At 35.8% G+C, this 27,059-nt stretch overlaps 3 protein-coding genes across 8 annotated transcripts; all 3 read right to left on the reverse strand.

Moving 5' to 3' along the window:
- Positions 1 to 4,649: 4,649 nt before the first annotated feature.
- Positions 4,650 to 8,060, reverse strand: LOC133704515 (uncharacterized). 3 transcript variants are annotated; one of them, XM_062129357.1, is made up of 5 exons: positions 7,830 to 8,060; positions 7,128 to 7,298; positions 5,755 to 6,631; positions 5,354 to 5,472; positions 4,650 to 5,226 (listed from the first exon to the last, which is right to left on the reverse strand). In XM_062129357.1, the coding sequence occupies exons 2-5, from the start codon at positions 7,289 to 7,291 to the stop codon at positions 5,118 to 5,120; spliced, it is 1,269 nt and encodes a 422-aa protein (XP_061985341.1). In that variant the 5' UTR covers positions 7,292 to 7,298; positions 7,830 to 8,060; the 3' UTR covers positions 4,650 to 5,117. The 3 variants fall into 3 exon arrangements, with proteins under 3 accessions (XP_061985341.1, XP_061985340.1, XP_061985342.1); XM_062129356.1 differs by having other exon boundaries at positions 7,826 to 8,060; XM_062129358.1 differs by lacking the exons at positions 7,128 to 7,298; positions 7,830 to 8,060 and adding an exon at positions 6,876 to 7,121.
- A 668-nt stretch (positions 8,061 to 8,728) lies between these two features.
- On the reverse strand, positions 8,729 to 17,659 carry LOC133705455 (uncharacterized). 3 transcript variants are annotated; one of them, XM_062130670.1, is made up of 15 exons: positions 17,282 to 17,463; positions 16,984 to 17,181; positions 16,232 to 16,318; positions 15,840 to 15,943; positions 15,630 to 15,680; positions 13,963 to 14,134; positions 13,499 to 13,813; positions 12,563 to 12,766; positions 11,930 to 12,442; positions 11,580 to 11,789; positions 10,861 to 11,049; positions 10,462 to 10,631; positions 9,873 to 10,025; positions 9,662 to 9,743; positions 8,729 to 9,568 (listed from the first exon to the last, which is right to left on the reverse strand). In XM_062130670.1, exons 1-15 carry the CDS (start codon positions 17,315 to 17,317, stop codon positions 9,176 to 9,178), a joined length of 2,877 nt encoding a protein of 958 aa, XP_061986654.1. In that variant the 5' UTR covers positions 17,318 to 17,463; the 3' UTR covers positions 8,729 to 9,175. The 3 variants fall into 3 exon arrangements, with proteins under 3 accessions (XP_061986654.1, XP_061986653.1, XP_061986652.1); XM_062130669.1 differs by having other exon boundaries at positions 17,279 to 17,463; XM_062130668.1 differs by having other exon boundaries at positions 16,984 to 17,659.
- A 2,857-nt stretch (positions 17,660 to 20,516) lies between these two features.
- On the reverse strand, positions 20,517 to 26,496 carry LOC133704646 (phosphoglucan phosphatase DSP4, amyloplastic-like). Of its 2 annotated transcripts, XM_062129535.1 has the most exons (14): positions 26,338 to 26,496; positions 26,164 to 26,248; positions 26,034 to 26,078; positions 25,113 to 25,221; positions 24,863 to 24,939; positions 24,676 to 24,752; positions 24,432 to 24,512; positions 23,876 to 24,008; positions 23,510 to 23,569; positions 22,676 to 22,732; positions 22,102 to 22,197; positions 21,688 to 21,747; positions 21,064 to 21,171; positions 20,517 to 20,804 (listed from the first exon to the last, which is right to left on the reverse strand). In XM_062129535.1, exons 1-14 carry the CDS (start codon positions 26,361 to 26,363, stop codon positions 20,670 to 20,672), a joined length of 1,149 nt encoding a protein of 382 aa, XP_061985519.1. In that variant the 5' UTR covers positions 26,364 to 26,496; the 3' UTR covers positions 20,517 to 20,669. The 2 variants fall into 2 exon arrangements, with proteins under 2 accessions (XP_061985519.1, XP_061985520.1); XM_062129536.1 differs by lacking the exons at positions 26,034 to 26,078; positions 26,164 to 26,248; positions 26,338 to 26,496 and adding an exon at positions 25,420 to 25,479.
- Between the last annotated feature and the right edge of the window lie 563 nt (positions 26,497 to 27,059).

A 27,059-nucleotide genomic window follows, 5' to 3' on the forward strand; every position in this document is an offset into this window, starting at 1 on the left:
GGTAATTCAATCAGGTGAGTAACTCAAGATATAACGCTTGCACTTAATCACATGTTGTGCTATGCATGAAAAGAGGATTTAGAATGTATTATATATAGCCTCTAGCATTTAAGTAAAATCTTAATGTTTAAATATTAATTAGCGACTAAAGCTTTTCGTTATAATTACGCAATGCAAATTAAATGTCTACTAATTATTCTATATATTTGATTGAAAAGATAAAAATATAAATATAAAATAAATATATTTCTAGAATAATTATTTTAAAATAAATTTTTATATAAGATATAAAAGTTACAAGGAGACATGCACTTTCTATTTATATTATCTTCATATTTTCTCTATAGACAATATTTAACGACATGTGAGTTTTATTTTTATTTAATGTTACCAGAAAGAATAAAAGAAAAACACCCAATCAACAACCTCTATTAATTTGTCTCTCCCTGTCCTGTTATAATGCATACCTCCTCTTCTTCTTTTTTTTTGATAATCATCGAGAGTATATTGAGAAGATCATAAAGCAAATAGCCAAAGAGAAATACAAGAGATATAAAAAAGAAAAAAAAAAACTAATCTGCTACAGCAAACAACAAGAAGACTACCTAAGATTTCTTATTACACCATAATTTGATGCCATCAGAAGATCTTAAGAGGTCATTTCCTGTATAATTGAAGTTTGAATCTTGAGAATGCAACCAAATAGCAACCCGATGAAGGATGGTGGAGAAACAATCAAACAAGTTTATAGTTCCCTCCTCAAAAACAATTTTGTTCCTCAGCAACCATATACCCCAAATAGTACTACTTGAAATTAATCTCCAAGCTGATCTTTGGAATTTGCCATGTACCATTTCGGGCCACTGCAGAAGCAGCAAGTCAATTGTTCTCGGTAAACAACATTGGATACCCCACCAATCCAAAACTTTCATCCAAACACTCCTAGAAAAGTTACAATGTATAAAAAGATGCTCTGAGGTTTCCAAATTTGAGCTGCAAAAGACACATGAAGCTTGTGTGGCAGACAAAACAGTCCGTTGATGGAGAAAAGCTCTTGTACTAACTTTGTCCTGTACTGCCAACCAGAGAAACACCTGAACTTTTGGAGGGGCCCCTTTAATCCAAACATTGGCTTCGAAGACTCTATCAGTGGCAGAGGAGGTTGTCAATTAGGGTGCAACACGATTTAACTGAGAAGCTTCCATCAGAATTGCATGGCCATATAAGTTTGTCATCTTTTCCTTGTCGAGTTATCGTTGGCTCAAGCATTGAGAGCAAATGATGATATTGTTGCTCTTCATAAGATAACTACGCCAAACCAAATCTCATCGCCATTGATCATTCACCCATTGACCCATCTCATTAACCAAACCATTCCGAAAAGTAGAAATTTGGTAAAGCTTAGGGAAAATGCTACGTAAAGCATTTGATCCTATCCACACGTCAGACCAGAAAAGGATGGAGGATCCATCTCCAATCTTGAATTTAATGTTTTCACGCAATACTAAGCCGATGACACTGTTTGGATCCAAGATTGACAAAACATCTTTCCAAAATGGGGAAATATGACCATGCAATTTTGGGATTCCATTCTCGAAAGTTGGGGAGTAAAAATGGGTTGTTACCTGTTTCCATAAGGCATGGTCTGGTAAGCTTAGCCTCCATATCCATTTGAAAAGCATGGATATATTTTTTGACATTAAAGAACCCAACCCGAGGCCTCCTTCTTTTCTAGCTTTTACAACAATACGCCACTGTACCTTGCAGATTTTCTTTTGCTTCGCCACTCCAGACCACAAGAATCTTCGTTGAATAGATGTTAGTATATTACAAACACCTTTCGGCATAAGAAAAGAAGACATATAATAAACTGGCAATGAACTCAAGACACTTTTGATTAGGCAGATACGTCCTACCATATTAAGCATACGACCTCTCCACATGCTCAACTTTCGTCTGAAATTCTCAATAATAGGCTTCCATATAGACAATCTTTTAGGATTGGATCCTAAAGGCATGCCTAGATAAGAGCAAGACAAGAAATCAAATATGCAAAAGACTGAATATGCCATACTAGCACAAGTATCTTCCCCAACATTTATGCCAATTAAAGAGCTTTTATGGAAGTTAATGTGCAAACCTGAACAAATAACGAACCACAACAGGATCCTTTTAACTGTTTTGACCATATGAAGATTAGCAGGCATGAAGATTAAAGTGTCGTCTGCATATTGTAGGTGACTGAGGCAAAAGCTGTCTCCAAAAGGGATACCTTTGAAAAGATCATTTGAAGCTGCTCTTTGAAACAAAACAGATAACCCCTCTACTGCTATTAGAAAAAGGAATGGAGAAAGGGGGTCACCTTGGTGAATCCCACGGCCCATCAAGAATTCCTTAGAAGGAGATCCATTAATCAGCACTGATAATTTTGCGGTGGAGATGCAACTGTTGATCCAATTAATCCATTTTTCACCAAAACCCATATGCCTCATAACCTGCTCTAAATAATCCCACTGCACACTATCGAAAGCTTTGTGAAAATCCACCTTAAAGATAAGGCTCGGCACTCTGTGTCTTTTCAAGGAATGAACTGCTTCATTGGCAACCAAAAACCCATCAATTATTTGCCTCCCTGCCAAGAAAGCTGTTTGATTCTCACTGATAAGGTCATGCATAACCGCTTTCAGACGGCTAGAAAGAACCTTAGCCATTATCTTGTAAATGCCATGAATCAAACTAAGAGGCCTGAAATCTTTGAAGCCAACTGGGAAAGCTATCTTCGGAATTAGATGAACATAAGCATGATTGACTCCTTTTGGAAGCCTACCTGTTTTAAAGAAATTCTTTGCCAGGTCTAACAGATCATCTGCAATGAAATTCCAAGCAAGCCTGTAGAATTTGAAATTGAAACCATCTGGACCTGGATTCTTACTCCCAACATACCTCCTCTTCTTTTCTCATATTGTTTAACTCCCTCCATTTCTAGGTTGTAATCCCTCTCAAAACAACCATGTCTAGCGATCACAAACTCTTCCAAAACTTGCCCAGAACTCTGACTGAAAGTGATAAAGACTCATGATAATGGTGAAGATGACGATTGTTTCACACCAACATCATCTCAACACAATATTCCTGTCTTGTTAACATGTTTTTTAGATCATTGCAAGAAGGTTGGTTCCTCATCTGGGGTGGTCGCCTAAACCAGTGATGATTCTTGCTGCTATGTAATATATGATACAGAAATATCCCACTTTTTATTTGTGTTTCTCCCCTCTCCTTTTTATTTTTATCTATGCTGCCCTAAAAGTGGATGCATTTTGTTTAGAATTAATTACACGTTCATGCTCCAAGTCTTGTGATGGGTCTAAAACTCAAAGCAATGTGGATCTTTTAATTATTATAACACTACACGACCTGACCTGATCACCTGACCTGACCTAATTAAGAAGATAGATTTCACCAAATTTTATTTAAGATAACTTGGTGACTAGAGAGGTTAAGCAGAGAAAGAAGGCTTTGAAAGGAGAGAGTCTTGTGATGGTTGAAGGTGCGGTAGAGGCGTAGAGCTGGATTTTATTCTGAAGAGAGGAAGAGCGTTGTGGTGGTGACTGGTGCTGTTACGAAGGTGGCAAGTTGATATATTCTGTGTGCTGGATTTGGCTATATTTCGTGATAGGGATCATGGATTTTAAATACATGGTGGTTGGACTACAATTGGATTATGGCCACGATGGTTTTATGAAAGCTAGGGTGGTCTTGCGGCAGTGCTAAGGGTGGAGCCGTGGTGGGAAGATGAAAAATTGATTTTGCTTTTTTGAGATCAATTCAACATAATTTCTTTATTTTCAATTTTTTATTTTAATAATCTTCTTAGTTTAAAATTGCTTTAGTCTTAATCCTTTAATCCAGTTATGTGAACCCTGATTAGGCGTTAGAGACTAGAGAATCTGAAAAAATTGTGGCTAGATGAGATTTGCAAAATAAAATAAAATAAAATAAAATAAAATAGGCCCTACAATTGTTTGATAAGCATAATATCCTTTAGTTTTGGTTTTCAATGCTGCTAATACAAAAATTAAAACTGTGCTTATATCTTAATTAACTTTGTGCGGGTAAGTTAGCATGGATAATTATCATAAATTTAGGGTTTGTGAGGTGATTTATAGAAAATAATAGAAAAACGAGATTGACGTTATTTTTAGGAATTCAATAATTTTTCGAAACTTCTTTTTCTTGATTAGAAGGGGGTTGGGATTTACATATAAGTATTTATTTTGTTTTTTTTTTTTTTGCTTCTTTTATATTTTCGTGGTTGATAATTCCAAATGGGGAACAGCCCTGGTTTTTATTTGTTTATTTATTTATTGTTATTATTTTATGCTTGTTGCTTCTATGTAAAAATTCGAGATAACAATCGATTTGTACGATATGATCTTATGGGCGGCCCTTGGAGATTTATGCACAGGCCCAGGCCTTCAAAACAACGCTGTGAAGGCCCACTGAAGTTGCGAAGACAACTGATTTATCAAGGTTTCAAGCACAATTTATAATTCAATAGTAAGATATCGTTCATTTCTAAAATTGCGAGAAATATATAGAAAGCAGAAATATGTTTATGTTTGGTTAATGAAACAAAAACAAAAACTCTCTGAAACAATTTGGAGTGAGTTTTTATATTCTCAAAACAAAAAATACAAAAAAACATGTCCTCTCTACCGAACATATCCCCTTTATCCTTATCTATTCTTTTCTGTCTCGAGATACTAACACGAATCTTACATCACTCCAGCTAAAAAATATAATGTCAACCTACCATAAAGATGACACGGTTTCTCTCAGAGGTTAATGGGTGTTGCCACTGTTTTACCAACGAAATTTCAACCACCACATCTCTTCAAGTAACCCATAAGTGGGATGCCAACCATTGCAATAAGCTTTTATGATCATAATGGTCTAGTGAAGTGGGTGAAGGGAAAAAAAATATGGAGGGGAAGAAAACGAGCGGTGACAATCACTCTTGATATAGACAGGAAAACTTGATGCACTAGTGTGGCAGGTAAAGTATAAATCCACTCTGCAGAAACCGTAGACAGAATATAGCTACGCTACTAAAGGATTTATTCTGACCAAAATTTCACAAAGGCAGCCAAGAACGATTTAAAAATGGCCCAAAGCGGGTTAGTTTCTGGTTCTGTATGACTCTTGGATGCCGCTCCCCACGATTCACTGCTCATGGAAACAAAGCAAAAGATAAATCAATACACCAACATCTAGAAATACTCCAGTGAAGGACGTAGAGCGGATGGCAGATCAAAGCAATGAGTTTAAAGGTATGGTCATGACTTATACTTACAGATTAATTCTGTTTAGTGTTGGACTGCTTCCTTTCTGAGAGGCACGACTATGTAGAACTGCAACTTTATCTTTTGTCTCAGAATTAGCTTTTACATGAATATACATATCTTGCTCCACCTTGCATTAAACCAAGAACATGAATTAAATTAATGCACTGGAAGGGAAGAAATAATAGCAAAGCAGTTGCAGCTTGCTAGATCATAAATGCCTTTTAGCAGCCGACCACACCATGCAAGTTGAAAGAATCTTGAAAAAGAAAACCCAGAAAGGAAAGGAAAGGAAAGGGAAGGGAAGGGAAATAAAATAAAAGAAGGCGGGCTAGTGGTTTATGTTTTCTGCAGTGCACACCTCCAGCAGAAAGTGGCCACATAATTATACGTGGTATTGAAAAAAACTCACCTTAGTTTCAGCAATTGTCTTGTCATCATGTGGTGACTTCAACTTCACATCCATGTCAGCCTCAGCATCCGGCAAAATGCTTCCTTTGGTGACAGATGCATGCGAATTTGCCATTGCCAGATCTGCAAAGTTTTCCACTTCTTGTTCACGCACCAAATCAGAGCTTTGTTCCAACAATTGAACTGCTGACTTTTCCACTTCTTTATCATCTGCCAAACTGCTATCATTCAAGGAAGTTATTCTGTCAGGCAAAGAAATGCCATTTCCTGGGTCATGTTTTGGTTCCAAGAGGACCTTTTCAACATTTTTCTCTTCACAAGTCCCATTTATCTCCCTTAAATTACTGCAATTTCCATTCAAGTTTCCAGCTGGCTTGGTAACAGGCGGCAATGGAAATGTCTCTACCATTACATCTGCCATTTGAGTTACTTTAGAATCAGATGCTGCCACTTCTTCCATTCTTTTCTCTATTTCCAGAGGTTCAGTTTCTTGAACCTCTACAACTTCTGGTTTATCAGCTTCTTCATTCTTAACAATTACATGGCTCCCATTATCGAATCCCTGCTGTTCAGGTTCAACCTGAAGCTCAGAAATTAAATGCTCTTCACTTGAGCCCTCATCATGCTGATCTGGTACAGGACTTCCATTTGGAGATGTGGATAGAGAAGCTTGAGGTTCTGTGGAAATTGTACCCAATGGGTACTGCTCCACAAATTGACCATTATTCTGCTCTTCCGGTGACAAGTTACCAGGACCCAGCACTCTATTTTCTTGGATTATCTCCCGAACAATCTCCCGTACAGTATAAAACGACCCACCAACTTCCTTGTGTGTGAGATTAAGAGATGGAAAATTCCCATTGTTTAAATTCTGGTACCTGAAAGCAGGTCTTCCAAATGAATGGATGCCCAAATCTACTTCTCCAAGAACTTTGCAATGAGAATTTAAAAAAGAAAGATAACTATTAAAAGGTTAATATAAACAACAATTTTCTATTTAGACCGGGTCATCATTGTGTTATCAAGAAGCTAATCGCTATCGTTTGGTTTGGAAAATACTATATGAACCTATTACCAACAATAAATCAAACTTCCAGGAAAAACAAGAAATAGTCCATCTACCATGTCATAGACTGCTGCCTCTGGGATTACTTATTCAGTGCATACGTGTGTGTCCATGAGCATGTGAGTGCATGTGCATCTCAGCAAGCACTCGATCTTTCAGTTTTAGCGAACGACATCCAAGAGAAGCAATTTCATAGCATTCATCGGGAACAGATAGGGCAAATTAATGATTCCAATAATTTTAGTAATCATCTTCAGACCAAAAGAATAAAACAGTTACGCTTCATTGAAGGGGAACCATCATATTACGTCTTTATAAAGGACTCCACCATTCCCTTCCTCTCCTCCTTCGACCTCCGAATCCGAGACTTCTTCCCTCCAGAATCATTGCACTTGGCTAAAGCAAACGTTTGGCCAACCCAGACACCCTTTACAGCATGCATGATGAGAAAAAACCCACCACCCTTTAACATACAAAACCTACATGATACACAGCCAAATTCAGAGTATCAAAAAGACAAATAATTTCACAGTAAAGACATATATTTTCATAGACAAAACGTATCAAATAATCAGACAGCCATGACCCCATCCTATCATATACAAACTTGCAAGCCGGTGTCGTGTTAGAACATCAAACTAGGAACTTGAGAACGCATCATCAGTTCCAGTTACTTTTCAATGCCCAAATACTAAAAATTCAACAATTTTGCACTAGTTTTGCTCAATTTCCTCGATTTTCTCAGAAACCAAACAGGAAAAAGGTAATTCTCCAACATCTAACCATATTTCTCACTACCAAACAAACCCCATTTAAAAAAAAAGATCAATCATGTGTAACTCAAAATGACCCACAAACAAAAATCAAACAAGTACGTGGTTGCATTTCAGCTAAAGCTAGTACATTTACACTAGAAGGGAGAATAAAAATAAAGAAATGATTGACAGAATTGAAGTATAGAAGAAAGATATGGAGTGTTTGAGAGGGAAAGACAGAGTGAGGTTACCTACTATTTCCGAGAGCGGGAGAGACAGACAGAGAAACGGAGAGAGAGGGTTGGGTTTGGGTTTGGGTTTTGGAGTCATTTAAACCCTAAAAAATACCATTAACAGGTCCGACCATTGGTCCCAGGTGAGTGCGGGAGGTATTTGTAATATTCTCGTTTTTTAGGGTGATGATGAAATAATTTACTGAACTGGGTCGGGTCCGCATTCGCAAATTTTTTTTATTGATTTACAGAAGGGCCATGAGAGTTCATGGTCAATTAGTACCGTCGGATTTTGCTAAGAGACTTCTGCTTTAACATGGATTGTAGGTTCGAATTCAAAAAAAAAAAAAAAAAAGCAGAGAAAGGAGGTTTAAGGTGGCAAATGGTCCATAAACCGGAGTTTTTGAATATATGTTCTGGTATGATTTTTAGAAAGTATTCTTTTGTTTTCAATCATAATTTAAGAGTTGTTTTTATAAATAAATTATGATGAAAATAAGTTAAATTAAAAGTATGTTCGATAAAAATAGATCTAATGTAATTTTTTTAAGAGAGGAAAGATGCTCTAAGATAAAAAAAAAAAATTTGAACTTATGATTGAAGTGAGATTTTGATTAAAATATATAGTATTTTTTTTTTAATTTAAGTAAAAATTGATTCAACATATTTAAAAACTTTTTTACGAGTAAAAGTTAAATGTTGCAAAAGTTTATCCAATCTATTTATGGGGCATACTTCGTTTTCTTATTCAACCAAGCTGCGAACAAACGCTTCATATGGCAAGAACGACTCCAAAACTTAGACGCAGTTCCTCTGTGGCAAAGCGAAGGTTAGTTTCAGTACAAGCAACGATTTGGTCATCTGCAGTTCCTCCGAAGCAGCGAAAATGAAAGTCAGAACAGGAAACAGAACAAGTTAGTCTTTCTTTGTAACAAAATTGCATCTACATTACCAAAAGAATATACAATGATAAACGAATTATGTGGTTCGGTCCCTCGACTATAAGTAATTTGAATGGTTAAAAAGAATTTCAACTCATGCGTGGTACTGCTCAAAATCCTGGTATAGTCGGGGCCAGTCGGAGTTTCGTGCAAACATGCCCCGAGTTGTGAGCTGAAGTCAAAGGGAAGCCAGTTTTCTTCTCCCCTTTACCCCATGAGTGTGTGTTTGGTGAAAATGAAAAGACGAGCAAAATCCGTGCTGAAGCTGTTAGAAAAGAAAAAAAAAATGAAGCTTCTCATCTTCTCCTCAAGATCCCTGTCCATCTCTGAAGTTGAGAAGAATATATTCAGCAGCCATATTAGGACTTGGGAGTCAAGCATATTCCGTGGTCAGAATTGGCCCTTAGGGTTTCAGAATCTCAACTTCCTATATTTTCCTAAGTGGTTTCTGTTTGTATCCAGACTTCAATCTTTCAAATAGTTTCTCTTTTGTTTTCCGCTTCTTGTCCATTTTTACTCTATATTTTTCTTCCCTCTCCCTTTCATAAATCCCTTGCCAATGCACTTCTCCTGTTAGTGGCCACAGCCACCTCTCCCTTGGATGATCTCCATCATCTGCAGCCTCAGCAAGATCTTCGTCCATGCTCTTCAACACCATAAGCTTAAAGTACTTTCCCCACATTATTCCCTTTCTTTGCTCAACAGGGTGCTGCTCTTCTACAGAACCAGTGTGTGGATCTATGTAAACCATCCTTCGTGCACTATGATAAGCCCAAACATTAACAAGGACCTCCAATATTCGACAATAACAATGTTTTTCCTGCATACCATTAGATAAATATATTCATGAATGGTAGTACTATAATCTATCCTAAACATATGAAGCAGGCAGTCTAGTATCTATGTATCTTACTTGTAGCTCTGAGGAACTCAACAGACACTTGGTCATTTGGCCAGAGTTGGATTGCAGAGCATCAAGAGAATCAACAAACATTCTGCAATTTGATTTTACAAAACATCAACTACTGATGGACTTGCAACTACCAATAATGCCTCGGACATAACATTTCATCTATGTAACAGGAAACTGGCTTGGGCGGAAAATAGCATCCTTCGTAAATTACCGTGAAAACATAATGAACTCCAGAAAGGAAGGGGTTGGCATGACCCAGCTATGCAGGGCAGACCAGTGACCTCCATCTTCTGGCATCGGAGGAAGAACTTCAAGATTTGATGGCAAGCCATACATATGGCGGAAGGCATCTTCAAAAGCAATTCTGCATGCATTCAAAAGCCAGAAGTTAAAATTCTGGCTTTGAAAAGGCAAATGCTCACATCTGTGTAATAACAATCTACAGAGTGCAATTACAATGGGGCATGTACGACTAGCCTTTACCCATCTTCTTTTTGGCCCTGTTTAAAGCTAAACTGAAGATGGTCAAACCTGCCTTTTCCACAAGTGATTTCAGCAGAGTAGTATAAGAGCAAATGCCAGTGGCATCCAAAAACAGTTTTCCCATTTATTTGGCTAAAAAATAATAGATTTGTTCAGCTAAAGACAGAAGAATGAAAACAATAAAAGAATAGCAAAATTTGTATGGTATGTGTAATAAGGGACCCACAGATACCACAGGATAGATGGACAATCTGACATTTTTAAACATTGCGCAAAATGACTTGACCATGAACACCCCCTACTTGAAGCAAAGATACCTGCAGTGTCCTCCATTTAAGATGTCACACATGGACCAGAAAGTGAGTTCATCGTTGCTTCCTGTAACTCCACCATCCATATCTAGGCGAGCCCAGTAGTACATTACATCTATATTTTCTTCTTGCACCTTTTCTTCTAGAACTTGTTCAGCTTTAAATGTTAATGAAACCTGAATCAAGAAAAGGAACAGTCAATAATTGCACTTCTGAAAATAAATTATTTTATACAGAGAATGTCAGTTTCACCAGAAATATGCTAACTGGTTTGTGCGAATATCAAATTCTGCAATTTTTCCAAGAAGCTGATTGCAACTTGGAAAAATAATGACCTTAAATTTGATTTATCTAATCCTGCAATTTTGAAAGTTTAAACTATAATATCACTGGCATAAAAGATACCTTCCTACCAGCAGCATGCCATGATTGAAACCCAATCCAAGGTCTCTTGTGAATGTCATCCACCCTGTTTGCAATAGAAAACATTCCTCCTATATCACATAATATATTCTGATAGTAACTGTCGTTCAGGAGGGGAAGCCGGGCAACTGCATCCACATCATCAGATCTTGACCTCCGCGCTTTTGTAGACTAAGAGATAAATGTAGCATGATTAAAAGAAATCAAAACTAGTTAAAGCATGACTGCTCATACAGGAGCATATCTTAAAAAATTCAAACACCAATTATAAGGTTTCTTTATATTGGAATAAAACACTTGGACATCACAGCATCTCCAAACAAAGCAATATACAGTTCAAATCTTAGTAAAGAACCATTAATTGAATGTTATAGGACAAAAAACAAAAGAGAAATTATGGCTCGAGTGCGGACGCAACATACAGTTCTGTTACCAATATTTAATCATTTGTCATTTCAGGAAGCAACAAAACCAGTTGCAAAAAGCTCAAATGCCCTAACTATTATCTCCAGAAAATGGCATGTGTGTGTGCACGCCAATTTATTTTTTAAAAAAAAAAACAAGAAAAGAAAGCAAATATCCTAGACAGCAACCAAAAAAAAGGAAAGAAAGAAAGAAATGTCGTAAGTACTAAAAGGAAATATAATTTCTTTATAAATACAAAAAAATATAAGTTCCAGATATGGCTGGAAGAAACTTACAAGACTTAAGCCACGGTATAAAGATCCATGATTCAAAAATGGCCAGGCCCCAGCTCCATCATATATCTCATAAATGCATACTGGCTGGCCAGTCCTTTCTAGCTCCCCTTCATCCCTCTCATTTGCTTCAAACTTTAGCTTTTCAGATTTTCGAGCATCACGATAAATCTCATCCCACGGACCATGACTTTTATCCATTCTTTCTTGAAGCTAAATAGGAAATAATTCTCCATTTCAGCTGTCTTTTGAAGAAAATTTCACAACATGAAGACTGAAAAATAACTAAGACAACTGGAGCAATGAAAAAGTAGATGTTGTGTGAGGCATGACCCTCATAAGGAATAGCATACCTCCTCTGTTTCCACCCTCTCATATTCTTCAAAGCTTTCTATTTCACTCAAAACATCCCAATCTGATTCTGTTGGGATATCTGGTACTAGAATTTCAGTTCCATTCCCAGAGATGCTAGTTGAATTAACATGATTGCTCCATTCTTTCTCAAGGGAATAAACAGCACTGGTTTCTATGAAAGAAAAATCACCCTCAGCCATGCTTAACAAATCATCAACTTCCTGTTCTAGTTCCTTGCTGAACAAGTTCCATTCCCATTCCCTCCGTTGAAGGTTAGACACAGGACCAGGCAACAAGGTATCTGATGGAAAACTAATCAAATTCTCCAAAAGCCTTGCATAACCAATTATACATTCTGATGCAAGCATGTTCTTAGCAAGCAGTCTTCCAGAGAAAGCAAGAGTTTGAGCAAATTTAGAAAGTTTTCCATTTGATATCAAAAGAGAGAGAGCCCTTGTCAATGCTTCAAGGCTATATTTTGAGAACAATATCCCATGGGCTCCATCATCAACCTGTTATTTTAAGAAATTTATTTGTCAATCTCTTCAAATGAAGAAACAAATAGAGATAGGTGCTCCACATAATTTACCAAAGAAGGAATCAAGTCCACAAAAACTTGAATACACACTCACATATTTTTTCAAGATAGGAATATCGGGTGCAATGACAGGGGTTCCAAAGGTCATGGCTCGGATAAGTAAAGGAGGAAAACCCTGTTCATTTTGGGAAGAACCATAAAGAACAACATCTGCCATTAATAACACACTGTTGACATCACCATGCAGGCCATAATGCCACACAGAGCCATGATGAAGTCCCAGACCAGAAACAACTTCCTACATGAAAAGAACAAAAAAAAACTCTAGCTTAAGCAAGGCATAAAATTGAACAGAGCATGATATTAAATTTTAAAAACAAACATCACCCCATCTCTCTCTCTGTTGTTTCTTCCCAAAAGAAAAAAAAGTCTCTCCTTTGAGAAGATACTAAACAGCAAGAACTATCAACTGGCATGTTCCAATTATTAGGAAAGAAAAGGCTCTTCTGAAGTAGTGACCACATATAATATAAGTGGCCACAAAAAGGAAGTATTGAACAAGAAAATCAATTTAGTTGCACGGAGTATTAAAATAAATACATTGACAATACTTTGATAGCATTGTTTAAAATAAGACACAAAAAGAAAACTTGATGAAATATCAAGGTCAGATCATGTATATATTTCCCTGGGCATTCTTCTAGTCAACCCCATTCCTATGCAGTCAAGTGATCAAATAGACATTAGAAGACTAGCTTAGTCAAAAGTGTACCATTATACAAGTTTTCACTTAATATATGAATACACTAAATCAAGTAGCAGGGATACAAGAAGATAAACATAACATCACAACAGAAGTAATAAGCTAAAACCAATGAGAAGATGACTACCTGTAAAGCATTATCATCAGTGGAATTACCGCCTAAGAAAACTAATTTAAATCAAACTAAATCAAGTAGCAGGGATACAAGAAGATAAACATAACATCACAACAGAAGTAATAAGCTAAAACCAATGAGAAGATGACTACCTGTAAAGCATTATCATCAGTGGAATTACCGCCTAAGAAAACTAATTTAAATGATCCTTCAGCATCTTTGGTCCTTGCATATTTGGCTAGTAGAGGTCCTAGGGTGTGCACTGCCACGGCATAATCCCATGATAGCTCATCATAGAAGAAAGAACTCCCAACAACTAGAACCACCAAATCATCTTTGCTGAATCCATGGTCCACCCTTAACTGATGCTTAGCGTGGGTCTTACTGTAGCTTTCAGCAGCCCACACATCTACTGGTGATCCAGGAATCACAAAGAAGTTTCCAGTGTCAAGCACAGTATATAACATCTGATACAGAGAGGAATATAAATTGAAAAACAGCATAAGATTTTCTATACAAGGCTGGCTAGAAGTGGGCTGTAAAAAATAGCATAAGATTTTCTATACATGACTGGCAAGAAATGAGATGCAATTACATACAGAGGTGGCATTTTTACCGGCAAAGTGAAGTCTGGAAATACAACAACATTAGCCCTGTTAAAAATACTTCTCCAATGAGACAGCAAATGCTGCCAGCCCATTTCTTGATACAATGGAAGACGATTCGCAAGGGTATCTTCTTGGATTATCCACACAAGCGGTATTGACTGGAATGGCTCCTGTGTGAGGCTGCATAGATATAGAAGTAAATGATCATAGCATCTCAAACAAAGGCAGCCAGATATCCAGATCTTCACACTTGCAAATACAGATACAGAGAATTCTAAACATGCACTTTAGGTAATTCTATCCATATAACTATCACTTTTATTATCCACAGAATCACCTTTGTATTCACAAGTACGTTTGCACAAAAGAGTTCTTATCACATATTTACAAATAACTTCAAAAATGACCAAGAGAGCTCCTAATACACTCAACTTCCTCTTCATGTCTAAAATACTATAATCCATTCCCGGTACATATATTGAAGTTTCCAACACCCAAGAACAAAGCCACATCTAGATTAAAACATCAATCTAAATTCCTGCATTTTGCAGATAAGTGCAAGGTCTCATGTTTATAAAATTTTATGAAGATGATAAAATGATACAAACAATCTTGTTGGTCACTTCAAATTTAATTTCCTCCCATATCTGTTATACATAGGGGTGTTCAAAAAAACCGACCAACTGATTAAACCAAAAGAACCGAGAAAAATTAACCGAAAAAACCGAACCGATAGAAAAAACCAAATAAACGGATTAAAAAATAAAAAAACCACCCGGTCTGGTTCGGTTCCGGTTTAAAAAAGCTTAAACCAATTGAACTGGACCAAACCGAACCGGTTTAATTGAATCTAAAAAAAAAGCATAAAAAGACCCTAACCTACCTTTCCAGCCGCCCCCTTCCCCCCTTTCCAGCCGCCCCCCCTTCCCTTTCCCCCTTCCTTTCCCCCTTTCCAGCCGCTCCCCGCCTTCCCCTTCCCTTTCCCCTTTTCCCCTTTCCACCCACCCCTCCCTCCCTCCCCCCGCTCCCTCTCCTCTGTGCCCTTCTCAATCATTTTCTCTTGTATGTTAACATTAAATCTTATTTTTACGTTTTGAGTCTTTGACACCACATCTTGGCTACCCTACACTTGCAGGACTTTGTGAAGAAAATCAAGGGAGAAGCTTTAGGTCCATGGCTCTTCAAGGAAGGAATAATTCTCTTTAACGGTCGAATCTATCTCTTGCCCACATCTGATTTCATTATTCCTATAATCAAGGAATCTCATTCCAGCACTCACGAAGGCCTCCACAAATCTTCATTGATTTCTGGTTTTTAATGCTAAAAAACCGACCCGAACCGAATAAAACTGGTTCTCGGTTCGGTCCGGGTTATATTAACAAGGAATACTATTTTCCAATTCAATTGAATTTTTGGGTTAAAACCGGACCATGAACACCCCTAGTTATACATATGTTATATTGTGTCTAATGTCATGTGTGTAGCAAATGCATTCCACTATGACAACGGCATATTTTGTTTGCAAAATGTCCAACAGAGTAGATGTTTGTGTTTAATTCCACATGCATGCATTCACAGCACAATCCACCCAGGCAATGAACAATCACTGAAACACTAGAGCAAAATTATAAACTTCAGTGATTTCTTAAAGGATTAAGTAAGCAAACCCAGGCACCTTGAAACTGCCCCTTTGGCTTCAAGTGAATCAACAATAACAGCTTCAAAACTGTAGAAAAATACATGTATATTAGCAATACCAATTAACTTGCTGAAAAAACAAATAGAAACAGAAAGTTCCTAGCTGTAATAATCACAATCCAAAACAAAAACCATAAATAGAAAACAAATTTAAGTGAAGCTGCAATATTAAGAGAAAGAATCGTACATGGACCAATCAATATGGTCATATTGCTCTGGTCCTAAAATTGATATCCGGCCTCCTATTTCCTCCCACACTGATCGTGTCACACCATTATCCACTGCATATATCTGTCAAATAGGTATTGTTAGGCGCATAAACAATTTTGTTGAAGACCAAAGTAGAACATGCAGCCTCCACATCAACATTTATGCCATGCTTATTTTGAACAGGGAGACGCATAAACTTGTATTAAGGCTCCCTCCACGAGCCAAACTACATCAACCTGTTAAAGAGATGGTGTGACATTTACATGCAGTTGCATAGTCTAACAAAGCATTTGGTACTAGCAGCAAGAAATGCTAAAATCTACATAGAAATGTCAGCGAAGTTATACAAGAACAGCCAAAACAAATCACCTTAAGTGCATAACCAAGTTTCCGCAGATTCATCACCACACTAATCAACATCAATGACTGTGGGCCCTTCTTCATGTTTCCTAAGATCTGAATATCATCAGAACAAAGTACCATTAAAATAAAACACACTCGCACAAGGTCAGTACAAAAAAACACGTAGATGAAGTCTTTGGAGAGAAAAAAAAAAAAAAACAGAACTTTATCTAGAAGTGCACGTCAGAAAAATGTATTTATCTAGTCCACATGTCTAACGAAAGGATAAAGAAGAAAACCAACGCAAAACAATGCAACCCGCGCATGACCTAAGCTCCTCCTGCTTCATAAATTCTTAAAAAGAGTCTAAACTACTTCCATACCTTCAACTGCATATATTCTAACAATAAACTTGTAATTGTTTCATTAAAAGGATTTCTCGGTCCCGAACTAGTTGGGCTGGCTGCTTGAATTGACTTCCTCCATTCACTTCCCTTATGAGCTAAACTTTCTTTAAATTATGTGTGACACGGCATTCATTCTTCTCCACGAATCATTTCTAATTGACCTTTCTTCCTCCTCCATCTCCATACTTCAATTCAATCACTATTCTTCCTTGTTATTGACCCATGCATTGCCAAAAGATTAACGGGACCCACCAATGGGCTTCGCACTAATCCTATTGTCTAATTCTTGCAATCTATTCTTATTATTTTTCTCCTAAAATAGCATTTCTCATCTACAGCAAAAAATAAATTTAAACAGACTCGGAAACTTACAACGGCGAGTCTTGGAGGCCTGAGGCCAACTCTATTAGCCAGCAATCTGACATGATCGAGCCCGTGACCTTCCAAAGGCAACCGTGATTTTAACACGGGCACGAATTTCAACATAGCACCTGATTTCAAATCTTCTTTGATCGGTCTCCGATGATCAATCCACCCTCTACCAAACACAGCCATACCGGTAATCGAACTCTGCAACAAAATAGACGCCAAAACGAAAGCTAAAACAGAGAAAAAAATCAAACAGTAGAATAAATAAACGCCGCGAAATGGAAGGCAAGGGAGCAACCACCCCTTGCGGTTGTAGCTTCTGTTTGTATAGTGCCATCGGCTGCGGCGATCAGACCGATCAAGAGGTGATTTACTTGATTTGTCTGGAGTGTTAGTATTGCAGTTAGGGTTTCGTTTGAAAAGAGAACGGTCTCGAATCGAGTTGGAACTCTGACCGGAGCCACCGTCGGAACCTCCATTGATAGCGGAGACCGGGAGTTCGGGTGGAGAATGGTGGTTTCGGATCATGAAGGATTGAATTTTCCTTTTCCCTTGCTTTTTTCTTTCTCGGGGAAGTGAGGAGAAAACAATTTTCAGCGAGGAAAGATCGTGTGGAGTTGCATTTTCTCTGAGAGAAACTGGTTTTTTTTTTTGAACTTTTCTCTGTTGTGTGCTGTTGGCAGTGTATGTTTTTGTCAACGTGAATCTGAGATTATAATATAAATAAACAGTTTTGTTTTTATTATTTGTATTTTCTCGGATCCGTATTTCAAACGCAAGGTACCATGTCAAAAAATTATCAATTAAATAAAAACAATTAATTTTCTAAATAGACAAATTAATGTAATTATTTTTTTGAAAGGATTATCAATTAACTTGTTTTTTTTTCCAAAACATGTTTTAGACCTGAAATCTATTAATTCAACTTGTTGCATGTTGAAATCTCGTGGGAAGATAGATCAAAATTTATTGTTTAGAAAAGCAAGAAATTAAAAATATAAATAGGGGATGATGTTTTTTATTTTTTTATTTCTCATTTATGTGGTAATAACCTACGATTGATTTATTTAAAAATATATTTATATTTACATGATTCAATTATATAAAATAAAATAAACTTGATATGATGAAATAATCACTCTAAAGTCATTGAAAAAAAACCTTATAATCAAGCCTCAAAATTTATTACAGGTCCATTATTTCCACAGCTCAAAAGGCTTACTCTAATCCTGTCCTGTTGATAATGTACAGTCCATTAAATAAATAAGTTAATGTGCTTGAATAAATTAGTTATGAAGGATTTCAAAGGTTTATTCATAATAATTACATTAATTTGGCACTTTAGCAAAGTGATTATATCTATTTTAAATTCATAATACATAACATGGCTACTACCTAAGTAAAATATTGTTATTTTTAGAGATTATATGGTACGCTGGATCATCTTGTTGATAAAATAAACATGGTTATTATTTTTTTATGGTGCCCGGAAGTATAGTGGTTTATGTTTTTAATATTTTGAAAAGTGTTTTTTTTACATAAAAATATATTAAATTAGTTTTTAAATATTTTTTATGATTTTGATGTGTTGATATTAAAATTTTAAAAATATTTTAATTAAATTTTAAACAAAAAAAATATATTTGAAAAGAACATCCAACACACACAACCAACCGTATTTTATTATCCAGCAATGCAATTCAAAGCTCAAAACTTTTAAACATTATTTAAACCTATTTTGAACCAGTTTCTTAATATAAAATTGAGTTTTATATCTTGTAGATAAAAGATAATAATAATAGAAAAAAGATAAAGATTCCAGTTTAGTTGGAAAGTGCCAGATCCATGTAAAAGTTTCCAATCACATCAAAAGGTCCAGTTTCTCAAGATAAGATCAGCAACCAGCAGGGACTTACCATCACATTGGCATGTGATCCAAGCTCAGCTTAGGCGGAGTTTAATTTTGCATTTTTTTTAAATTTTGTTTAGTTTTAAATTATTATTTTTTATATTTCTATATAGTTTTCATGTATTAATATAAAAATAATATTTAATCAATCCAATCCCCTTCCACCTTCACAAGGGTTGGCACGTAAAAATAATTTCTTCGTATTTTCCAAATCAATGGGCATATCAATCTACTTAAGAGCTGGTTTAATAATTGGAAAAATATAATTAAATCTTTAGTTTATCAATTTCAAATTTTAAATAAAAGTAATGAAATATAAGTCTCTCAATAAAGGTAAATCTAATCTCATAAGTAAATAACATAAAATATTTTGTATTGATCGATGAAACATCGTACAATGCCAACTTCTGTTCACAACCCACCTTACAAAGTCAATATCTCAACATCATCGGAGTCAAATTTGAAACAAAAGCAGGGGAACATAAGCCAAATGGGTCCTTCATCGAATCTAGTAACGGACAAACATCACTTCTGTGGCGTGATGAGGATATTTTCCTCGACCTCCTCGAACGGAAATCCCGAGTCGTGATGCCATCTTCATTTATTATTTAATATTTAGTCAAGATTCAATAGTCACTACTGATATAGAAGAAAAAAGGCCATTTGCCACCCATCTATATGGTGATCCAATAAAGCTTAAAATTGAAAGATTTGTATTTTTTATAGCTTTACATTCAAGTCTTGTAATTACTTATATAATAATTATTGGAGGCTTACATGATTATTAATTTCAAAATTTATAGGATGAGTCGAAATACGTGTAAGCTGGTCGGGACAACCATGTTAAATAAAACAAAAAAAAAAGACTATTTACCTTATTCACGCATGTTGAATATTGAAGATGGTGGGGGTAGCCAGAACAAACCGACAGTAATTAGATCCTAAATACCAAAATCATGTCGTGTTGCTTTTTCTGGCTCGGTGACCTGAGAGATAGTTATTGACCTAGCCCCACTTGGTTTATCGAAAAAAATTCTTGTTTAATATTGTGTTCCAAACAAAGCTGAATAAATTTTGAATTTTTTTTATATTTCAACGTAATGATGTAAAAAATAATTTTTTAAAATAAAAAATATTATTTTAATATATTTTAAATAAAAAACACTTTAAAAATATTTATTATGATCTTAAACAGTAAAAAAAAATCTCAGATCTTTTTTAAACAAGGTTGTTTTTTTTAAAAAAATTAAAACAATATTATTTTATGAATATTTTTATTTTTTTAAAAAAATATATATCCTACCCAAATGAACCAAACCGACCTATCCGAGGACACCAAGGCATTTTGGACCCCAGCTTTCCAAAACCAAATCCTTATCCCTACACTATACGTCAATGACTACTCAATTTCCGTTAGCACTAATTGATTGATGCAAGTAAAAAAAGGGAAGATAGGAGAGTTTACATTTCAGGGTAGGAGGCCCTACATGAAAGCAAGGCAAGAAAAAAAATTAAAAGATTTAAGTTCTGAAAATATTGAATAACTTCTTGAAAATGCGGAACTGAGATCCTGCAAAATTAGTTGGTATTTAGCTTACTGACAGCACTCACCCCTGTAAAATCAAGAGAGAGGAAATGGATAGCGGCTGCTTTATTGATAGTTTATTAATTCGATAAAAACTGTACAATAAACTGATAAAGATACAAGCATCTGTTGCTATTGGAAGTATTCACTGTATCTTCATATATGCTGACCGCTTCTACAGGCTTTATTTCCAGTTCACCCTTCATCTTCAGGAAGAGCTTCCAGAAACCTTCTAATTCTCAACCGTTCGTCTCCGGTTAGATTTGGATCATCACCGGTTAAACTCTTCTGTAGTGCAGCGTTAGCACTGTCTGTATCATCATCAAGAACCTGAACAATAATTGAAGACGGCACCAATGTTTGAAGGTTGCCATGAATAATATCATGGAATCATGATAATGAATCTTTATAAACCAAATTATCCTAGAGTATAATATTTTATCGGGGGAAAGACCTTCCACAAAGAAAAATCAAAACACCATTGCACTTTAACATTTCCTATCCACTAAGGTACTGCGCCCTTCTCCCATCTCCCCCAAGCAAAAGAAAATGATAACAATAGAATAAAATCTGGAGAGCTTTTACTTACCTGAACATAATTGTTGACATGGCCATCTTTGTTCTGAGTGGTAACTAGCTCATGTTTGTTGATGGTCCACTCACCATCAACAATGTACTTGTATTCATAGCGTCCCTCCTGTTGAAGAAAGAATGGTTACAAAATTCTGATTTTAATTTGAAATAGACATATTGTATCTGCACCCATTTCAGTAACTAGCTGTGCCTTGCTGTGCACAGTGAGAACGGACAGGATCCTTCCTCATCTATGCTGGGTTGATTTTAGGGCACCTTTAAAGCTAATAGCAGTTTATCTATAAGAGTAGCATAAATTTTGAATTTTTTAAGAAATGAACTCTCAAGATTCACAAATATTAGGGACTGGGACCACGATTTAGTAGGGGCTGGCTCATAGCACAGATGTTATTCAAGATGCTTTTCTTCAGCACAACAATTTAACATCATAATCCAATCATTATTTAAATCTCGAACCAGCATGTTGCCACATGTCAACAAAAGTGCAGGAAAGTTTTCGACAGTAAACTAGAGACAAGAGGCATGCAGGCAAGAAAAAAAAAGCTGATGCCAATTTCTTCCAGAGAATTTGAAGTTTAACTGCATTTTATCTGTATTACCAGAGAAAGTAAAAACTTACCAGCAATTCTCTCTTGAGAATCCAAAAACCCTGCTCCTCATCTAATTCTAAGGGTATCCTCTGGAGAAAGAAAGAGAAATAAATACCAGGTAAAAATGTTGGAATGGCTTAAGCATAATGCAAAAACTGCTGTATCCATTGTATTAACTTGTCATCAAGACTTGCTTCATTTGCATAACAATGTTTAAGACATTAAAATTCGCATCTCCATAAATGTGGAAATCAGGTCACAGCCAGCAAATCAATCCTCAACTACCGAAAGCAAGCCCAGAAAGCTGAACGAATTAAATCTAGATGTTTTATTCTTTCCAACTCCCAGAAAGTATAGGTGAAATGGCTGTTAGTGCATCTCAAGACAGTATATAATGATCATCACTATGCAGGAGCTTTTAAATCAACTATTACATCACGTACCTGGCCCCATCCAATGTCAAGCCCAGAAATTTCCACTGTGCAACACTTGTCATCTTTCCATTTCAAAGTGACAAGCTTCTTTCTAAGGCCTGTAAGCTTTCAGATAAGAGAAAAATAAATAGTTTGCAGTAATTTGTCAATACTTAACAAATGATAGACAAAATATATTAATTTAGTGATCACATGAAGAAACTAGGCCTCTGTAACCATCCTTATTTTCACATTGATTCCTTTTCTTATATTTAAATGCCAGCAAACTCTACTACTGAGAAATGAACTCTTAGGGAGTAGTGTTTATGAGCTAGTGTTACTGGTGAATTCAGGCAGCAATTTTTATATTACGGGTAGTTTGAAAAGTTGATACACCAAAAATTGGTATTGCACTTCAGGAAGCATCCTTATATACCATGCAAATTCAAATTTCATCTTCACGAACATGGGCATCTAAACATGCAAGTCATTAAGAAAAAAAGACCGAGTCAAAAAGAAAAAAGCAATATGCAGAAAGAAAACCCGTGGTAAAGGCTCCATGAGCAATTATGCATATAGTACATGCAAAGGGGAAATGACTCACTATATCTGCGGTTGAATTTTTGATAGCATCCAGATTTGGGAAGCACGGGCGTTTGCTCTGCATGACAAGAAACAATGAGATGCTACAAAGTTACTAATCAGCTACCAATAGGGCTCTAGCACCATTGGAACCAATGCTCCTTTGAGTGAGAGGTTGTGAGACTCGACTCCCTAAAAGGGAGTCAAGCTAATTTCCCAGTCACCAAAACATGGCACTAATCAGCTATTTTAAATTGGAATCCTATTTGTCGCAAACCAAGTAAATCTCAAAATTACCAAATGCATGATTTCAACAATGAATCTCAAAATGCACAATGGTCCCCATCAAGTGTTGAGCCTGTCACTGCTAGCACTAAAAACTGCATCAAGTAAATCCATTGACGGTCCACTGTATAGCTCAAAATCTTTTGTCGGAAGGATACTTAAACTGATCTGTCAATTACAATGCTAGAAAAGTAGAATAGATAGGCAATTTATATCCCTAAATAAGCTGTCCATTACCAAAGTTGACCCATTGTTTTATACTGGCTAGTTTACAATTTGATAAGAAAAAATTGGGGGTGCTCCGAGTCCTGCAATCATGCTCTTCATGCTGCAAAGTCACCCAGGTATATGTAGTCATGCACTAAATGTACAGCTCCGTGAACTTGACCCCTAAAACTTCTTCAAGTTAGGAAAAACATATTAAATTGACAATTCATCAACATCTTAATGATATTTATTTGAAAACCTGTCATGCATGGAGCCATGGATCTTTCACAATGATTTTAGGGAAAGCATTATCAACACATAACTTTTGTTTATGGAGGACAAAAGGAATCAAATAAAAAATTACCAGGAGCAAATCACAGGCATCACTGAGCTTGTAGCCCTGAAACCAGAACATGTATGCCATCTGTAATTCATTGAAAAACGCTCAGTTAAATGGTGAAGAGTTTTGAAAAACTATCACCATGAAATTATGGCTGAAAATGTGAAATATTTACGGAAAACCCTCATTTAACTCAATCTAATTACTGAAGTGTGGAATTAGAAGAAACCTAACTTTGTAGTGCCTCACAAAAGCACAAGGTAAGGAAAACCATGAGAGAAGGCTTCATGAGAAGATAGGGAGAGGATGTATGCAGGGAAGCTGAGGTGTACAGCAACATATCATAAGGTGTCAACAGAAAAGTTAAACAGAATAAGATCACATGCATACCGCAACAGCAGGTGCTCTGCCCAGTCCGGCAGTGCAATGTATATATGCCACACCTCCATTTCGATTTATGGCTTTGTATAATTTGCTGACGACAGCTGGAATCCTTTTCCGTAAGTCAAATGCATCAAAATCCCTGTCACATGATATGTTAGCTGCTGTATCAAAAGAAAAACAGCAGCATGTATAACTGTAGACTTTAGATACTGCTGCACCTTCAACACACAACATCTTTTATGTTCTTACAATAGAAACAGTGAAGCGAGCAGAAATTCAACTGGTACAGAAAGTGACTCAGAAGAATAAGTTTGCACTATAACAAATGAATCCCTGGCTGAGAAAGTTAAGTAACTTCTTCTGACAACAATTGAAGTTCTAGAGAGTAGAAAGTGAGAATATAGCAGTCCAAAATAGATGAAAACATTGATACAATGTAATCTCCAATGTTGTTTTTTCAGATGCAATTAGTCAAATGTTAACCAACATGTTTCTTTTTCCAATTGTTTATTTGTTATGGTTTGGTAAGTTAACATTGTGATTTCTCCATGACATGACTAACCTTATCTGTGCCCGCAAATGCTGAATGTCACCACATGCCTTGGCATAGTCTTGAATGGCACTAATATCTACCCCGAAATATCTGGAATTGTAGTGAAAGAATTACAATGTGTTTCATACACTTCTTTTTGCTTGATCTCAAATGCTCAACAGTTGCATTTGGTAACCGATGACCATATTTATAACATGTAAGCAACAATAATCAAGCTTCCATCAGATCATGAAGACAAAGTTATTTAGGATACTCCAAGTCTGGATCTTGCTGTAAGCAAAATATGGTTTTGACTCCAATTTTTCGAAGCTTGTCAACATCTTCAGGAGTCTAGAAATTTGAAAAGAGTAATTAGAAAACAATATGGGAAACAAAAAATCAGAGAGCATTTCAGAGGGAATAGAATCCCTTCATAGACGAAGCTAACAAATGAGAATCACCTGTAGGCATGATCCGACAATCAAATCTGGACGAATGAAGTTATAGTTCATTCCTAGTTCGTGCCTATAGGTCAAAACTGTATAAAAATATATTAGAACAAACATTTAGCTCAATCAAATTTGCTCATATGGAACTAAAGTTAGCTCTTAAAGCACTTTAAACACTTTAAAAATCCAAACAATTACACAGTCTATTCAAATAGAAAACATCACAACCCGATTCTCCAACCACAAGCAGCATCAAACTTACCAGCCCCCATAGCTTCAGTCATGTTATGACTGTATATCTCAGATTTCTCCTCTTCTTCCTCAGCATCAGCACCGCTCGTCTCAGCACTGGATGGTGAGCTGGGAATTGCCTACAGGCAACAGCATCAAATAACAATCATCTATTAGAAAAGATTTTAATTTTGAAACTCAACAAACTGCAGCAGATGAACCACTCAGAAGAACGCATTCATTATCAGAAACAAAACAATTAATCAATTATCGCCCGAATCATTTAGTTATCATCGAAACTACTGATTATATTAGCTTTTGGCTGTCAAACCACGCACACAGCAAAAGGTGCAACACGAATCAATTCCCGCCTCTTGATTCATGGGATCACTTTAATTTGCTCTAGGAATTATTCAACGTCACAATCAAAAAACAAAAATTATATCATTAAGAAACGCAAACTTTATAAGAAAGGACAAAAAGAAGGACAAGGAATATTAATCAATACTAAGTTCAAAAATATCTCCTAAACACGTACCAAAAAAACCCTTAAACTCCAAAATATCTAATATGTGAATTCTTGCCAGTAATACAAGATTCTACAGAAAGTTTCTTCCCGGGAAAAAAAAATTCACAGAAAAATCCCACAATAAATATCTCATCGTGGGTCCCACGAATCTAATGGTTGAGACTCTCCCTCGAGATATTTCAAGAAAGATTTTCGATAAAACTAGCATTACGTTATTCAGAATTTCTAACAGACAAATATAAAAAAAATTGGAAAATTAAAAGAAATGAACCAAAAAGAAAAGGTTGAAGTAATAAATAGTAAGCCGTAGAGCAAAGCAAAGAGATTGAAGAAGCTTTAACTTAATGTAAAAAAACGAAGCAAAGAGATTGAAGAAGCTTTAACTTAATGTAAAAAAACGAATCGGAAGCTGCTTTTTAGTACCTTCACAGCTACACGTAACCGCAAATCACTAGAATTCTTGGTTCCCTGCATCAAGAAATTCATACATAATGAGAATAAGAAAAACTAAAAAAAAAAATAACGTGAATTATGCTAAAGGAGGAGAATGTACAGCCATGTTAAGAGAGAATAATGATGGTGAAGATGGTCTTCTTTGGTAAAAATTGAAGCCTTGCAAAGGCAAGGCAGAGGATGATCTGCAAACCAAACAAGAAATTAAGAAAAGGGATTCTAGAAAATGAGGAAAAGAAAGAAAGAAATGTTCAGAGGTTGTGTGTAGTTAGACCTTGGGAGACAGTGACGACAGTTCATTAGAAGCAGAAAGAAAAAATATCTGTGCGAGAGAGAGTGGAGTGAAGTAAGAGCGGACTTCTCGTATCTGAGTTGATAGTTATTTAGACAGGTCCCAACCCAGCGGGCTGAACTAAGAAATTCACCACTCGAAGGAGTATATGGCACGGCTTTTGTTGGTATTTTTAGATATTAAATTAAAATGATACTTTGAGTATTTTTTATGGTTTTGATAAATTAATATTAAAAATAAAAATAATCTTAAAAAAAATAGCTTTAAATTTAAGTAGAATCAAAACCGAATAGATTGAGTATACGAAACTTGACAAGATTAACTATAAAGAAATTTAAATAAAGTTATTAAAACAAAATAATTTTAATAAAATAATTGATTTAGTGACTAGATTTTTTTTCTTAGTTTTCTAACCGGGTTTGACATGTTGGTGGTGAATGTTGTCCTCTGTAATTTTATTTTATTTTATTTTGAACCTCTACAATTTTATTTTATTTTATTTTGGACCTTGTGATAATTTTTCTTCGCAGCATCCTTCAAACTTTTTATCTCATAATTATTTAACTGTTATGGAAGACATGTCATGTTATTATTGCATAAATAATGATATTGGTATGCAATACAAATTTCTCGAGCAAATAATTACTTGATCTAATATCATGGACACAATGTTTTTTTTTATTAACGTAGGTATCTGAGTTAAC

The sequence above is a fragment of the Populus nigra genome, chromosome 10 (genome assembly GCF_951802175.1).
Source record: "Populus nigra chromosome 10, ddPopNigr1.1, whole genome shotgun sequence".
NCBI lineage: Eukaryota > Viridiplantae > Streptophyta > Magnoliopsida > Malpighiales > Salicaceae > Populus > Populus nigra.